The sequence below is a fragment of the Heterodontus francisci genome, chromosome 8 (assembly GCF_036365525.1).
Source record: "Heterodontus francisci isolate sHetFra1 chromosome 8, sHetFra1.hap1, whole genome shotgun sequence".
Classification (NCBI taxonomy): Eukaryota; Metazoa; Chordata; class Chondrichthyes; order Heterodontiformes; family Heterodontidae; genus Heterodontus; species Heterodontus francisci.
In genome coordinates, this window is record NC_090378.1 from 60,541,497 (window position 1) to 60,559,673 (window position 18,177).

Here is an 18,177-nt window from a genome sequence, read left to right on the forward strand (position 1 = left end):
CATGTAGCTTTGCAAGGACTGCAGGCTTCCCCATGGTGCAGGGTGCAATTGGCTACACACACATCGCTTTGTTGGTGCTGCATGTCAACTTTGAGATGTACCACAACTAAAAGGGATTCCATCCCTTGAGATCCAGTTGGTCTGTAACCATTTGCAGCGTATCATGCAGCTCAATGTCCAGTATCCTGACAACAGTCAGGTTGCAATTATTCTGCAGCAGTCCACTGTGCCAACTGCATTTGAGCCACCACAACAATCCTGAGGATGGCAACAGGTCTACAAAGGCGATCCTTTGGCTCCTGACACTTGTGCGCAAACCATGCAAACATTTCAGCATTCATATAACAAAACCCATGCTGCCACAAAAAATGTGACAGAGCAGATTAATGGGGTGCTTAAACAGCTCTTCCTCTGCCTGGACTGCACTGGAGGGGACATGTAGTGCTTGGCAGGACGCATGTCAAAATTCATGGTGGTCTATGGCATGCTCCACAACCTTGCCATCATGAGGGCACAGCCCTTGCCACCAGCAATATGGTGAGGAAGAGGAGAAGGAAGAAGAGAAGGAGGAGGAAAGAGGAGGAGGAAGGGAACGGGGCAACCAACACAGTCGCTTTCTGGCTGAGCTGTCTATGATCAATTCATCTAACTGCGATACCAGTAAACTCAATCCCCATTCACCAATAGTCCCACACCTTACTTTCCCTCTGTTACTAACCATTGCAGTGTCCACTTGGCTACAATGCAAAAATAAATGCCACCATAAAATAAACATTCCAAACCAAACATACAAATCGAACAATACCATATTTCATATAAAGGTCGTCTAATCATCTTAGTGCTTATCTTCCCTGTGCCTTTTGCTGTCCTAGTGCTCCTATAGGGCAGAATTTAATGCAGCCATTTAAAGTGGGAATGGTAGCATGGGGGGAGTCGTGTCGGAGCCGTCCGCCCGAAAAATCCGGCATGTCGTTGCTTCCGAATTTTGTCAGCAGCGGGAAAGCACCAAGGCGCATTGCTGCCCCAATGCGACGGGAAGCTATTTTAAAATGCTGAGCAGTTGTTTTTAATGCATTTAGATCTAATTATCCTCAATTTAATGGCTGGTTCTTGATTTAGTGGACGGTGGACGGCACTCATGTGAATATGTGCTCAGGACCATTAAAAATCTGGCGGCACCAAGGTGAGAGGCTTCAGTGCCATGACGAGGAGGCAGCCCTGAGCATTGCTGCATTGGGGAAGAGGAGGGTTCGGAGGCCATTGTCGGACTGTGTCGCTGTGTACTCAGCAAGGGGGGCAGGGTCTCGGGGCTCTGCAAGGGGTTTGCATGGATTTGGGGGGCTGTATTGGGTGACCAAAATGCTGTGTAAAATGTTTGGTTGCTCATATTGCTGGAAGAGAGGGTCCACTATCAGCAACGTGGGCACTGAGGGCCATCAGGAACTCCACAGGGAGAATCGTCAAAAGCTCAGTTGCCAAGGAAGGGTCATCTTGGTATCGACAGTGATCTACAAGCCCACTGGTCACTCGGCATGGGTCTCATACACCCTGTATTTTTGAACCCCCAAGGTGTGATGCAGCAGCTCCGATGGAGGGAGGGATAAGAGGCAGCTGTGCCTGACTGTGAAGCTCTACGATGAAAGCAGCAGCAGCCAGCCACGCTAAGGGCCCACCTATGCCAGAGAGTGTACCGGACTCGAATCAGCTACCTCCAAATGTCTGAGTGCCATTATCAGCGAAGACTACAGCTCTCCAGGGAGGCTGTCACCAACTTATGTGCCCTGCTGCAGGACGAGTTGCGGCCTCTGGGATTTGGGGGTCACCCTATGCCAGTGGCCCAGAGGATCACTCTGGCACTAAACTTCTATGCACCTGGATCTTTTCAGGGATCCACTGGGGACATGTGAGGGGTCTCCGAGGCAGAAGGCCACCACAGCATCAAGGATGTGACCAATGCCCTGTTCAAGAGGGCAGGCGACTACGGGCACTACCTGACAGTCAGGCAGAGAGGGCCATTGGATTTGGGGCCATCAGTGGATTCCCCCAGGTGCAAGGTGTCATTGATAGCAAGCATATGGTCATCAAGGCTCCAACGAACCAGCCAGCCACCTTCATCAACAGGAAGGGCTTCCATTCAATCAATGTTCAACTGGTCTCCGACCACTAAAAGCATTTCCTGCAGCTGTGTGCCTGCTTCCCGGGAAGCAGCCACGACAGATGCATACTTCGACTGTCCCAAGTGCTGCAGGTTTTCAGGCCCCACGCCCCCCTACTACCTTGAGGGATGGATTCTCAGGGACAAGGGTATCCATTGATGATTTGGCTTCTTACGACTGTGAGGAACCCTCGTAATGCAGCAGAGAAGAGGCACAACAATGGCAATGGCTCTGCCCAAGCAACCATCGAGCAGGCCATTGGGCTGCTGAAGATGAGATTCCGCTGCCTCGATTGATCCGTTGGAGCCCTGCAGTATGCCCCAGCAAGGGTCTCGCGCATCGTGCTGGTCTGCTGTGCTCTGCACAATCTAGTATTGCAAGAAGGGGGAGGCTTTACATGAAGATGAAATGCCTGAGCGACACACCTCCACCAGCGAGGATGAAGAAGAGGGAGAGGAGCAAGCAGCACTAGATGGTGAAGACCTTGTGCATGAGGCCAGGCAGATTGAGCGACATGCTAAGAAGGCAAGAGACAACCTCACCATCATCCACTTCCAGCCACCATGATGTCCACTCACAGAGATACTAATAAAGACTCGCCTCAATGCATGTAGTCTGTCGCTTCCTTTCCTTTTGTGTTCCCTGACTTGCGACCAGCTGTAATCCGCGCAACTGCCCATGGGAGCACATACGTTAATGAAGTCCGTGGTCATATTGGCAATCCACGAAGAGGGAAGGGGGAAGTCAGCAGCTCACAATTAAGGCATAAGGGAAAATGGCTTTCAAATAATGATTGCTAATGATTTGCACAAAAGAACTTTTAATTAATCATTACATATAATATTTCCTAAACGTGTGAATCCCCAAGTGTGGCTAGGTGGTTTTCTTCATACATTTGTGAGTGCTCCTATGCGGTCTGATTCCTGCGAGAGAAGCTGGGGTGGAGGCAGACTGTCCCTTGACCTGTGATGACTTTGGTGGGTGTCCTCTGGCTGTCTGAGGCCTGGTAGGCCCTGGCGCCAGAGGGTGTCCTGCACTGGTGCAGGACTCTCCTCAGGCGTTGTGGCTGCTGGAGCTGGGCTCACTGGCAAGGGGCTGAGGAGCCAGTGTCCACACTCAGACTGCCCTGAGGGGTCCTCCAGATGGGGAGAGAGGCCTCTCCTCCTCCCTTTCAAGGCTCACTTGAACCTCCCTGCTCACCAGAGATGGGCAAGGACCAGGAGAAATCTCCAGGTGCTTGGTCCTACTCTCACCTTGCCACTGCAGCATCAAGTTCATGACCAAGGCGACAGTGTGTAGGTCTGTGCGCATCTGTGGAATGTGGCTCTCCGTGAGGGTTGTCAACCTCTCGATGGATGAAGCCATGTGCTCACATGCCTGAGACATGGCAGCACTCATGTCATGGATGGACTCCTCCATCATCCACTCATGACTGCGCAAGGCCTCTGGCATCTCTGCCAGATGTTGCCTTACTTCTCTCTGCAATTCCATCTCTCTGCAACTCTAGTGTGCCCTGTGATGATAACACCAGAGGCTTGTCATCAGCCTGGGGCTCAGCATTAGCCTGCAGTCCTCCGACTGTCAGAGGCCTCAGCTGTCTCAGCCTCAGCCAACTGTCGGTGCGTGTATGGTGCTCTCACCAGCTTGAGACCCAGATTCTAAAGCCGAGTGGTTACCCAAAGAAGTGAAAGTATCTGTGCTGGTGGAAGGTGCAGGAGAGACATGGGACAGTCCTCCTCCTCAGGTTTACGGCTGCCCCCTTCTGCTGCAGTGGGGTGCCTACCTGCATGAGAGAGCAAAAACATGTGTGGGTTGGGCTGTGCGATCTCGTTATGCTAATCATATGTGATGTGGGTCTCCAGAAGTGATAAGTATGTCGATGGAAACCAATCCTCACTCTCTTGCGCAGAGACTCCAGTCTCTCCATCCGATATTGAGCAGCCGCCCAGGGTTCCCACTAATTCTAAGGCCTCTTCCTCAGCTAAGGTGAGAGGATACAGATGTGGAACTCCTCCTCCAGTCCGGGCTGTCTCCCTCCTTTGGTGAGCCCTCTTGTCCTGCAAGACAAAGGATGGAGTTCGTAAAAATTCACAAAGAGATCAAAAGGACATATCTGCTAATGTCAGCCCCTGGGTCCTCATCTGGGAGATCTGATATATCTCATGCTGACACACACTGTCAGGGGAGTTATGAAGGAAGGTGGCCTGTGGCTGACATGCAGACATGCATCTGTCAGGATGAGATAATACCCTAGCCCCTCTGCGATCGCCGTGGTAGTGCCACGCGTCCCATGTCACGCATCCTCCCACGTAGTCGCATCCAAACCCCAAAAAGGAGCGTGGCATGCAGCTCTCACCTTGCCTGAGTACAGGTGATCATTGACCCTCTTTCGGCACTGCACCAAATACTGGTGGGTGACCCCATGGCTGCTGACCTCCTCAGCAACCTGCACCCAGGCTTGCTTGGTCAGGCAGGAGGACCTCTTCTTGCCATTTCTGGTGAAGAGAACCTCCTGCCTTTCCCTTGCAGCCTGGAGGAGAATCTGGAGCCACCCTTTGTATTGCCTCAGCCATCCCGTGCTGCCCTCCTCGGGGTGTTGGGGGGGGGGGGAGGGGTGGTCCAGGATTCAGTCCAGCAACATTTTCAGCTGCACAAAGCTGGCAATGACTCTAAGGCAGGAGTTAATGCAGGGCTGGCAGGCTTTTAAATATGGTGCCAGCACCTGCTGTGGCGTCTGCTGACACCATAATTGGCGATTCGCATCCCACCCACCCGCCATGTGATTACTGGGGGCCAGCACCTTCAGACTGCAAAATGGCCTCTTGCTGCATGATAGTGATGGGATTGCAGTTCATGTGACGGTCGGGAATGACGCCAATTTCCAGGCCCGCCTTATTAAATTCTGCCCATGCAGTGCTACCCCAGTAGCTGCACCATGGCCGGTGGAAGGCTGCTGACTTTCAGTGGGGGTGACTGCAGATGGCCTTGGAGTATGACTTCGTCCAGCTCTGGCCATTGAAGGCCTGGCTTTGGACTGCACCACCTGAGCATGGGTGGCAGCACTCTGCACTGGCTGGTTGACAGGCAACAGCAAGGGCTCTGGCAGAGTGACAGTGGTGGGAGGACACATGCAATCATCCTGAGAGAAGGTAGTAAGATTGTGCTCCATGCAGCCACTGCCACTCCCCCAGTGTGTCACTTCAGCAATCCTAGCAATTTGATGGAGGACAGATTGCTGGAGTGCTCTGACACCCTCCAATCCCTTTGAACACTGGTATCCACAGTTATGATGGCAACAATCTGAGCCTGCTTGGCAGCAAGCTGAGCTTGCATAACTTCAGTCTGAGCTTTCATTACAATTGTCAAACATTGGGTGACTTCTGCTTGTGTTGCAATGGAAGCTGAGACATTGGTCGCTCCGCCATCAAACGTTGCATCATGGTTGGGTCTGCAGGTGTGATAATAGAGTTGGACACCATTTCCATGATGCAAAGGATGGGTTCCAAGCACTGCACAAAGCTCAGTGCCAACTTGGTGCTGAATTCCTCCATGCTTCTTTACTATGACCACAGGCTTTCCAGTAGACCTGCAGGTGCACCAAGCATTTCACTGTGCATACCCATCGGCCTTCTTCTGTAGGCCACCCCATCAAAGTGATCATCTGAGCACTCTGCAGCAGAACTCATGTGTGACTTTGCCCTCAAACGAGCTGGCACCTGTGCTACCCTTGTCCCCTGCCCTGGCTGCAACCCAATCATGCCCAGTGTCTCACCACGTGCAGATCCTGCCTCTATGCTGTCCTCTAAAATTCGTAGAGTATCTGCAGCTGAGCAGGTGGCTGTGAGTGTGAAAAAAAATATCGATGTTTCTTCTTCATCACTGCCTTCTGCTCTTCCACCTCTTTCTCTTCCATCACTGCCTGGCCAGGTTGCAGTTCTTGGCTATCTGAAAGGACAAAGGCACAATAGTAGGTTTGTGGTAAGGGGACAGGGGAAAGCAAGGAGTACATGCTTCCACCATCTGCCACCATCTTCTCAAGGGCAATTAGGGATGGGCAATAAATGCTGGCCTATCCAGCGACGCCCAGATCCCATGAATGAATAAAAAAAACTTGGAAATCAGAAGGGCTTGTAGGATGTGAGAAAGAGGATTAGGTATGAGCATATTTTCATCTTTGATGGTTTCAGCTCTGCCAATGGCTGCAGCCTCAGTCATGGCCGTTTCAATGATGGCGAGGACCATCTCAAGTCTGGGGGTAAGGACATGAAGACGTGTCAATCTCTGGCGGGTTAATTGGGGCTGCCTCTGCTTATGCGAGAAGTAAGTGTGTCAGTGAGTGCAGTGCTGGGTGATGTGGCTGTCATGGTTGAATAACTGGTAATGTGTGCAAGCTGTGAGTTATGTGGCCCCATCATGTCTGTGCCGGCCGAAAAATGAGCCACCTGTTCTAATCCCACCTTCCAGCATTTGGTCCGTGGCCCTGCAGTTTATGGCACTTGAGGTGCATATCCAGACTCTTTTTGAATGAGTTGAAGGTCTTTGCCTCAACTATCCTTTCAGGCAGTGAGTTCCAGACCATCACCAGCCTCTGGGTGAATAAGTTTTTTCTCATCTCCCCTCTGATTTTTCTATCAAACACTTTAAATCTATGCCCCCTTGTCACTGACCTCTCTGCTAAGGTGAATAGACCCTTCACCTCCACTGTATCCAAGCCCCTCACAATTTTGTACATTTCAATCAGATCTCCCCTCAGCCTTCTCTGTTCCAAGGAGAACAACCCCAGTCTATCCAATCTTTCCTCATAGCTGCATTTTTCCAGTCCTGGCAACATCCTCATAAATCTCCTCTGTACCCTTTCTAGTGCAATTACATCCTTTCTGCAATGAGGTGACCAGAACTGCACACAGTACTCAAGTTGTGGCCTAACCAATGATTTATATAGTTCCAGCATAACCTCCCTGCTCTTGTATTCTATACCTTGGCTAATAAAGGAAAGGATTCCATATGCTTCGTAACCACCTTATCGACCTGTCCTGCTACCTTCAGGGATCTGTGGACCTTCACTCCAAGGTCCCTTACTTCCTCTATACATCTCAGTATTTTCCCATTAATCATGTATTCCTTTGCCTTGTTTGACCTCCCCAAATGCATCAACTCACACTTCTCCAAGTTGAATTCCATTTCCCACTTTTCTGCCCATCTGATCAGACTATCAATTATCTTACTGCAGCCGACAGCTATCCTCCTTGCTATCTACCACACCGCCAATTTTTTTGTCGTCCGCAAACTTCTCGATCATGCCCCCTACATTTATGTCCAAATCATTAACATATACCAAAAAAAGTAGGGGACCAAGTACTGAGCCCTGCGGAATGCCACTGGAAACAGCCCTCCAGTTGCTAAAACAGCTGCCAACAATTACTCTTTGTTTCATATACTCAGAATGTCTTAAAACAGTTCACAGCCAAAGAATAGCTTTTAAAATGTGATCAATTTTGTTTAGTCAGCAAACGCAGCACCCAAATAGCACACAGTGGGCAGGATTTTATGGGCATCCCTGAGGCAGGTTCGGAGCTAAGGGGGCCCACAGAATCGCGACGGGTGGCAGGGGCAGAGGGCCCGTCACCATCCCGTCGCCAAGTGACATTGCCAGGGGCAGGATAGGCCAACGACGGCCTTCCCGCCCACAGGTCAATTGAGGCCCTTAAGTGGCCTATCAACGGCTGCCACTGGGATCTAACCAGCAGCGGGGGGTGTCTCCATCACATGGGGAATGAGGCACCCTCCCTGCGGGCTTGGGGAGGGGTCCCTCCTTCGTAGGAAATCTGTAGCCCACAGAGAAACCTCCCTGGCAAACCTCCATCATTATGGACCGCCCCCCTCTGCCTGGAGTTCACGCCCACTCTCTCACAACCCTAGCCGGGGCCTTCCCGACTGGTCCCAGTGATCCTGCCTCACTTACCTGAGGTCCGGGTTTCCAGCGCTGGGCATGAGTCCTAGGCCTCTGCAGTACCAGCAGTGGCCACCGCTAGTGGTGGCACTGCCAATACTGCTGAGCTGCTGGCCCTGTGATTGGCCGGTAGCTCTTGGAGGTGGGTTCCCCATCTCTGAAGCGCGGTGCAAGACACTTAGACAGCAAAATGATGGAGGATTGTTCCGGGGGAGGTGGGGTGGGGCGGGGAGGGAAGAAGGGGAGGGCCTGCCTGCTCCACAAAATTCAGCCCGATGTCCCACAATATCAATGATCAATTAATCTGTTTTTGGAGGTATTGATCAGTAAACAAGTAGCTTTGTACATGTATTACTATTGCAGGTGGAATTCAGCTGATTTAGAGAATTGATGTTGCTCCTTTATCATTTGCTGATGCACTGTGTGGGATAGGAAAGCTACATTTTACCCCACAAACTGCAAACAGTTTTGAGTAAAGAAGCGGAGCAATTTTTTCCAGAAGCTTTTAGTAACCCATAGTTAACCCATGAAAAGCATGCTAACATTGATTTTTAGGCTTTACTTAATTTTTACTTAAAATCAATGTAGCTGCAGTACAACACGTAAAAGTTTAAATTCTTTTACAGGACTCCTCCTGCGTCAGTTGTAGTTGGAACCTAGAACAGACTTTCATTCAGCCAAAAATAAGGCAAACTATCAGATACTGATGTCACTCTGATATAATTCCACATCAGAATGCCAGAACAGTTTCCCCAAAATAGCAATTCCAGATGCTTTGATAGATATTTAGAAAATTTTAAAGGGAGCCCCTTGCAATGATGACTTCTTCTGTTAAATAAAAATCAGTGTGTCATTTAATTTTTTTTTTTTATTTCCTGGGATGTGGGCATTGCTGGCTAGGCCAGCATATATTGCCCATACCTAATTGCCCTTGAGAAGGTGGTGGTGAGCTGCATTCCTGAACTGCTGTGGGGTAGGTACACCTACAGTGCTGTTAGGAAGGGAGTTCCAGGATTTTGACCCAGCGGCAGTGAAGGAACGGCGATATAGTTCCAAGTCAGGATGATGTGTGGCTTGGAGGGGAAATTGCAGGTGGTGGTGTTCCCATGCAACTGCTGCTCTTGTCCTTCTAGGAGGTAGAGGTCGCAGGTTTGGAAGGTGCTGTCTAAGGAGCCTTGATGAGTTGCTGAGGAGTATCTTGTAAATGATACACGCTGCTGCCACTGTGCGTCGGTGGTGAAGGGAGTGAATGTTGAAGATGGTGGATAGGCTGCCAATCAAGCAGGCTGCTTTGTCCTGGATGGAGTTGAGCTTCTTGAGTGTTGTTGGAGCTGCACCCATCCAGGCAAGTGGAGAGTATTCCGTCACACTCCTGACGTTTGCCTTGTAGATGGTGGACAGGAATTGGGGAGACAGGAGGTGAGTTACTCGCCACAGAATTCCCAGCCTCTGACCTGCTCTTGTCGCCACAGCATTTATGTTGCTGGTCCAATTCAGTTTCTGGTCAATGGTGACCCCCAGGATGTTGATAGTGGGGGATTTAGAGATGGTAATGCCATTGAATGTCAAGGGGAGATGGTTAGATTCCCTCTTGTTTGAGATGGTCATTGCCTGGCACTTGTGTGGTGCGAATCTTACTTGCCACTTTTCAGCCCAAACCTGGATATTGTCCAGGTCTTGCTGCATATGGACATGGGCTGCTTCAGCATCCAAGGAGTCGCAAATGGTACTGAACAATGTGCCAGCATCAGCAAACATCCCCACTTCTGACCTTATGATTGAGGGAAGGTCATTGATGAAGCAGCTGAAGCTGGCTGGGCCAGTACTGCCAGGTAGATGCCAGTATTGTAGCTGTATTGGAACAGCTTGGCTAGGGGCGCAGCTAGTTCTGGAGCACAAGTGTTCAGTACTATTGCCGGAATGTTGTCAGGGCCCATAGCCTTTGCAGTATCCAGTGCCTTCAGCCGTTTCTTGATATCACATGGAGTGAATCAGATTGGCTAAAGACAGGCATCTGTGATGCAGGGGCCCTCGGGAGCAGGCAGAAATGGATCATCAACTCGGCACTTATGGCTCAAGATAGATACAAATGCTTCTGCCTTGTCTTTTGCACTGATGTGCTAGACTCCCCCATCGTTGAAGATGGGGATATTCGTGCAGCCTCCTCCTCCTGTCAGTTGTTTAACTGTCCACCACCATTCACGACTGGATGTGGCAGGACTGCAGAGCTTAGATCTGATCCGTTGGCTGTGGGATCGCTTAGCCCTTTCTATTGCATGCAGCTTCCACTGTTTGTCCTGTGTTGTAGCTTCACGAGTGAGACACCTCATTTTTAGGTATGCCTGGTGCTGTTCCTGGCATTCCCTCCTAAACTCTTCATTGAACCAGGCTTGGTCCCCCAGCTCGATGGTAATGGTAGAGTGGTGGATATGCCAGATCATGAGGTTACAGATTGTGGTTGAATACAATTCGGCTGCTGCTGAAGGCCCACAGTGCCTCATGGATGCCCAGTTTTGAAGTTGTTAGATCTGTTTGAAATCTATCCCATTGAGCACAGGGGTAGTGCCACACAACATGATGGTGGGTATCCTCAATGTGAAGACAGGACTTTGTCTCCACAAGGACTGTGCAATGGTCACTCCTATCAATACTGTCATGGACAGATGCATCCGTGACAGGTGGATTGGTGAGGACAAGTAGGTCTTTCCCTCTTGTTGGTTCACTCACCAACTGCTGCTGACGCAGTCTAGCAGCTATGTCCTTTTGGACTCGGCCAGCTCGGTCAGTAGTGGAGCTATCGAGCCACTCTTGAAGCCCCCACCCAGAGTACATTTTGTGCCCTTGCTACCCTCAGTGCTTCTTCCAATTGGTGTTCAACATGGAAAAGCACTGATTCATGAGCTGAAATATATAGAACAGTGCTCAACTTCATTTAATGGATGGGCAACATGTGGATCAGACTTAAGTTTCAGTTCAATTATTTGTATAATTTTATTGTTTGTACATTCACTTTTTGATTTTTTTGAATATATGTGGATTTGTTCTCTAACCAAAGATAAGTACAACTTCTGCATCAAGCACAAACTGTCACAGACAATAATTAAATTACCAATGACATATTAGTGGGGCAGTTAACAGTGAGAATGAAGCAACGACTGGATAGCTCAGAAGTCAATACTGAGACTTGTTGCAACAGACATGCTACCTTCACAAGTAGAAAATCAAGAGTGGTCATAAAGCTCTAACCTCAAGGAGCACAGATGGCATCATAACGACAAATGTAACCTTGCACAGTTTTTACTGTGATCTGAAAAGCTAGAAGAGATTAACGTACTGTCATCATTCCTTTTTTTTGTAATACAGTACAGAACATGGACGATATAAGCATTTTTTACTTTTTTCTCTTTTTGGCTGTTCATGGAGTCTATACAGACATCGCCACCAGTTGGTTCTATGCAATTGATTGTAATGTTTATTTCTAAGAAGTAACAATAACAGTAAATATCATACAATAATGCAATCAGTACATATTCGTTATGTATACTTTGAAGCAGTACTTCCACTTCTGGCCTCTTGTGCGTCCCGGATTTTAATCACTCCACCATTGGCAGCCCTGTCTTCAGCTGTGAGGCCCTAAACTCTGGAATTCCTTCCCTAAACCTCTCCACATCTCTACCTCCCCTTCCTTCTATGAGATGTTCCTTAAAAACTACTTCTTTGACCAAGCCCTAATCTCTCCTTAAGTGGCTCTGTGCCAAATTTTGTTTGATACCGCTCTCCTGTGAAGCAATTGGGACGTTTTACAACGTTAAAAGAGTGATATAAATGCAGGTTGATGTTTGAGAAAGAAAGAACCTGCATTTACATAGTGCATTCCAGAACCTCAGGATGTCCCACAGCACTTTCCAACCTATGAAATACTTCTGAAGCGTAGTTACTATTGTAATGTAGGAAACGTGGCAGCTAATTTGAACGTAGCAAAGTCCCACAAACAGCTTGATGACGACCAGGATTTTGTACAAGGAGGCAGTCACACCACCTAGGATAGGGTCTTCTGATTTGGTCAGTGGTCAGGGACAGGAGAGTTTGGCTGCAGCTGAGGCAGGTAAGGGGAACCAGGAAGAAATAATGGGAGCTTGTCAGAAAGGTATAGCGATAATTATGGGGGATTTTAACCTACATATAGACTGGAAAAATCAGATGGGCAGAGGTAGCCTAGATGAGGAGTACATAGAATGTTTTTGAGATAATTTCTTGGAACAATACATTCTGGAGCCAACCAGAGAGCAGGCTATACTCGACCTGGTATTATGCAACGAGGATAGGATTAATTAATGACCTCATACTTAAGGCACCCCAAGGTGGCAGTGATCATAATATGATTGAATTTTACATTCAGTTTGAGGGAGAGAAGAGTGGGTCCAAAACTAATATTTTAAACTTAAATAAGGGCAATTATGAGGGCATGAAAGCAGAGCTAGCTAAAGTGAACTGGCAAATCAGGTTAAGGGATAGGTCAATAGAGATGCAGTGGCAGACATTTAAGGGGATATTTCAGAATACACAGAATAGATACATTTCAACGAGAAAGAAAAATTCCAAGGGTGGGACCCGCCATCCGTGGTTAACTAAAACAGTTAAAGATAGTATCAAACTTAAAGAAAACGCCTATAATTGCGCAAGGATGGGAGGCAGGTCAGAAGATTGGACAGAATGTAAAAAACAGCAAATAATGACTAAACGATTATCAAGGAAGGTAAAATTAGAGTAGGAGAGAAAGCTAGCTAGAAATATAAAGACAAATAGTAAGAGTTTCTATAGATATTTAAAAAAGAAAAAAGTTAACAGTGATGTTGGTCCTATAGAAAGTGAGTCTGGGGAATTAATAATGGATAATAAGGAGATGGCAGATGAATTGAACAGGTATTTTGCATTGGTCTTCACTATTGAGGATACAAGTAACATCCCAGTATTAGCTGTAAGTCAAGAAATAGAAGGGAGGGAGGAACTCAAGAAAATTACAATCACCAGGGAAGTGGTACTGAACAAATTGTTGGAGCTGCTGGCTGACAAGTCCCCGGGTCCTGATGGACTTCATCCTAGGGTGTTAAAAGAAGTGGCTAGTGAGATAGCTGATGCGTTAGTTTTAATTTTCCAAAATTCCCTAGATTCGGGGAAGGTTCTGTTAGATTGGAAAATAGCCAGTGTAACTCCTTTATTCAAAAAGGGAGGGAGACAGAAAGCAGGAAACTACAGGCCAGTTAGCTTAACACCTGTCTTGGGGAAAATGTTAGAAGCTATTATTAAAGACATTATAGCAGGGCATTTAGAAAAATTTAAGGTAATCAGGCAGAGTCAACATGGTTTTGTGAAAGGGAAATCATGTTTAACCAATTTATTGGAGTTCTTTGAGGGAGTTACATGTGTTGTGGATAAAGGGGAACCGGTGGATGTATTGTACTCAGATTTCCAGAAGGCATTTGATAAGGTGCCACATCAAAGGTTATTGCAGAAAATAAAAGCTCATGGTGTAGGGAGTAACATATTGGCCTGGATAGAAGATTGGCTAGCTAACAGGAAACAGTGAGTAGGCATAAATGGATCATTTTTCTGGTTGGCAAGATGTAACGAGTGGTGTGCCACAGGGACCTGTGCTGGGGCCTCAACTTTTTACAATTTATATAAATGACTTAGATGAAGGGACTGAAGGTATGATTGCTAAATTTGCTGATGACACAAAGATAGGTAGGAAAGTAACTTGTGACGAGGACATACGGGGGCTACAAAGGGATATAGAGAGGTTAAGTGAGTGGGCAAAGACCTGGCAAATGGAGTATAATGTGGGAAAGTGTGAAATTGTCCACTTTGGCAGGAAGAATAAAAAAGAAGCATATTATCTAAATAGTGAGAGATTGCAGAGCTCTGAGATGCTGAGGGATCTGGGTGTCCTAGTGCATGAATCACAAAAGGTTAGTATGCAGGTATAGCATGTAGTTAGGAAAGCTAATAGAATGTTATTGTTTATCGCAAGGGGAATTGAATACAAAATTAGGGAGGTTATTCTTCAGCTGTAAAGGGCATTGGTGAGACCACATCCGGCATACTGTGTACAGTACTGGTCTCCTTATTTAAGGAAGGATGTAAATGCGTTGGAGGCAGTACAGAGAAGTTTTACTAGACTAAAACCTGGAAAGATTGGACAGGCTAGGCTTGTATCTGTTGGAATTTAGAAGAGTAAGAGGCGACTTAATTGAAACATATAAGATCCTGAGGGGTCTTAACAAGGTGGATGTGGAAAGGATGTTTTCCCTTGTGGGAGAATCTAGAACTCGGGGTCACTGTTTAAAAATAAGGGGCCACCCATTTAAGACAGAGATGAGGAGAAATTTCTTCTCTGAGAGTCGTGAGTCTTTGGGATTCTCTTCCTCAAAAGGTGCTGGAAGCAGAGACTTTGAATATTTTTAAGGCAGAGGTAGATAGATTCTTGATAAGCGAGGGGTGGAAGGTTATCGGGGGTAGGTGGAAATATGGAGTAATCAGTTCAGCCATGAACTTATTGAATGGCGGAGCAGGCCGAGTGGGCTACTCCTGCTCCTAATTCGTATGTTTGTATGATCAGATAATCTGTTTTAGTGATGTTGGTTGAGGGATAGATATTGGCTGGGACACATTGAGGAATCTCCCTGCTCTTTGAATAGTGATATGCTATCTTTTACGTCTACCTGAGACAGCAGAAGGTGCCTCGGTTTAACATCCCATCCATAAGCCGGCACCTCTGACAGCGCAGCACTCCCTCAGGACTGGACTGGAGTGTCAGCCTAGATTTGGTGCTCAAGGCTCTGGAATTATACATACTCTATGCTACATTTAGGTACTACTAGTTTTCATAGAAACAGTTACATTTTAAGCAACCAAAAAAACTATAATGGAGTTTGTAGCAGAAAAAATTCGAATCAAGATTAAAACACTTGCATTTGTGAAACAGAAAATTCATGCATGTTGCTATCGATATCCCATCTTGTCTCAGTTTCTTGCTTCTACAATTATTTGAAACAATATTCTATATAATACTTGTGTAAAACAACTGAATATCTAAAAATAGTTTATTTTGTTTTTGTTTAAACCGACAATAGTCTTTGTGCTAGTTACTATTTAGCTTTCACAGAAGGTAACATTACATATGGTGACAACTATCATTGTTTGCACTCATCTTTCCATCAATAAACCGCTTCACCCTGGATCTGTACACAACAGCCAACAGAAACACATCGACTCCTTGAGATCATTTTCTTGAAATAGAAAACTGCATATGCCTCTCATATTTCACATTAAACCACTATTTTACTTAGAGTGCAGACACACTGAGTCATGCCAGGCAGTGGAAAGGGGGAGTTAACAAATGTCAGCCAAGAAAACAGCAACTCTCTTTCATGTTATGTGTCCAATCCACAAAATCACCTGCAAACTCTGCCCCCATCCCTCACCCCATGAGAGAATTTATGAAGACTGTCTCATCAAACAGTCTTTACTTTGTCAAATTAAGGCACATTGTCCAGGATTGGTTTGTCCTCTTAAACTCCAAGATGATCTCATCTTCTGGCTCGGTATCAAAAGGTCCAAATGGAAGTTTGCCAAAACTGTATCTGCAACACCACCCCCCCAACCATTTTGGCGTGGTTTACTTCTCCCAGAAGACTCCCACCGCAGTAATGAACAGTCTTTATTGCAGCAATACCAGACTTTATGTAAATAAATACCTTGTAGTTGCACCTGTGGCTTTCCAAGATAGAAAATCCGGGAGATCAAAGAAATGACCAGCTTTTTCCCAGCAAGTGCTTCGCAGTTTCTGGCAAGTTCAAACAACAAACACAGTTAACCCAGTTCCAAAAACAAGCAAATATCCTTTTCATGTGATACTTAGAAGATATTTTGTTTCTTTGATTTTAATTGTGACTGCACAAAACATTTAAAACTAAATATCACACTTTCTTTTTTAAAAGTGTTACATATAAATGAATCTGCTTTTAAAGCTGTGTTTATCTGTTGGTACAATACTTCACAATTAAAAATCTAAAATTGAAAGCTGTTACATCACAATTCTCCTACCTGAGTGTCAGCGTAGAACAGTGAGTTGAATTTTATCAGGAGCTAAGAAGTCCCACCACTGGGATTGAAAGTGTGAACCAACTCCATGCCTGTACCCTGGGGTGGCATTTTACCAGCGGCGGCCAATTAACAGGCCGCACCAGGCCCGCTGTCCAATTGAGGTCGGCCCCCCCCAACCCCGCCACCCCCAGCCCACCTCTCGGCCCAATCAGAGGGAGGGGAGAATTGCCTTCAAGAGGCGGCAAAGGTGGCCATTGCCGCTGGGGGCTCCTCCGTGAGCCATGGAGTGTCACAAAGGAGGGCGCCCCCCCCAGAAAACCGCTGGGAGGCCACCAGGGTTTACCTGGCGGTCTCCCCACGTGGCAACAGCCCCTTCTGACGCTGGCTATATGCTGGTGGGGGCTGGAGGTGGCCCTTAATTAATTGGGCACTTAAGTGGCGCAAATGGCTGCCTAGTGAGCAGCTGTGCCACTGAGGTGCCTGCTACTGGTATTGTGCCATGGTGGCAGGAAGACGTCAGGCTACCCTGCCGAGGGGGTGATGGTAGCATAGTGGTAATGTTACTGGACTAGTAATCCAGAGGCCCACACTAATGCTCTAGAAATAAAATTCAAATCCCACCACGGCAGCTGGGGAAATTTAAACTCAATTAATTAATAAATCTGGAATAAAATGATGGTCTCATGAAACTACCAGATTGTCATAAAACCCATTTGGTTCACTAATGTCCTTCAAGGGAGGAAAGCTGCTGTCCGTTCCTGGTCTGGCCTACATGTGACTCCAGATCCACAGCAATGTGGTTGACTCTTAACTGCCTTCTGAAATGACATAGCAAGCCACTCAGCAAGGACATTAGGGATGGGCAATAAATGCTGGCCTTACCAACGATGCTCACATCCCAAGGATTAATAAAAAGCCTTCCGACGCATATTACTACCACCCCAACCCCCGCCTCCCAGCTCGCCTCCAAACAGCTGGTAATATTCAGCCCAGTGTGTCAGACATCTCCACAACATTAAGGACGTCCTCACTGAAATCAGCCGTAACTGCAGCCTCAGAGCAGGACACGGATGCCATTGCCAGTGGCTGTGAAGCTGATTGTAGCCAATAACCTTTATGCCTCTGGTTCCTTTCAGGCTAGAGGAGGCAATATTTACTACATCTCCCAGTTAACTGTTGACTGCTGTATAAGGAAAGTCCACTGAGGATCTGTATTCCAAGACAGCTAAGTTACATTTTATTCTTTCATGCCAGAGAGAAACAGGCGGAGCGATTACACAGCTTCACAAGGACTGCAGGCTTCTCCCATGGTACAGAGTGTCACTGACTTCATGTACACCGCTTTGCAGGCGCCACTTGTCAACTCTGAGATGTACTGTGACAAAAATGGATTCCACTCCCTCAACATTCAGCTGGTATGTGACTATATATAATGTATCATGCAAACCAATGTCCATTACCCTTGCAGTAGTCATGGTGCCTTCATTCTGTGGTAGCCCCCTGTTCCATCTGCATGTGAGGCACCACGACAAACCAGACAGTGGTTACTAGGCATCCTTTGATGACATGTGTCCTGACTCCAGTGCAAAACCCACACACATGTGGGCAGCATGCAAATAATGAAAGCTGTGCTGTCACACAAAATGTGATAAAGCAGACCATTGGGGTAGCTAAACAATAATTCCATTGCCTGGACCGCTCTGCAGGAGCACTGCAGTACTTGGCAGAGTGGGTGTCGAGATTTGCGGCGGTCTGCTGCATGCTGCACAACCTCGCCATCGTGACAGTACAGCCCTTGCCACCAGCTATACGTGACCAATTGAAAAAGAGGAAGAGGAGGAGGAGAAAGAGGAAGGAGAGAAGGAGGAGGGAGGAGGCAACCAACACAGTCCCCTTCTGGCCAGGCTCTCCATGATTGACTCATCCAACTGCGATACCAGTAAACGCAACACCAACTCCCCATTC

At 47.2% G+C, this 18,177-nt stretch overlaps 1 protein-coding gene across 1 annotated transcript in view; it reads right to left on the reverse strand.

Annotated features, from left to right (window-relative positions):
• The window catches only part of fggy (FGGY carbohydrate kinase domain containing), a 478,711-nt gene that overhangs the window by 397,101 nt on the left and 63,433 nt on the right, over positions 1–18,177 (reverse strand). Inside the window, exon 5 of the mRNA XM_068037213.1 lies at positions 15,864–15,952. Coding sequence (XP_067893314.1) covers positions 15,864–15,952 — 89 coding nt within the window. The remainder of the gene's footprint in view (positions 1–15,863; positions 15,953–18,177) is intronic.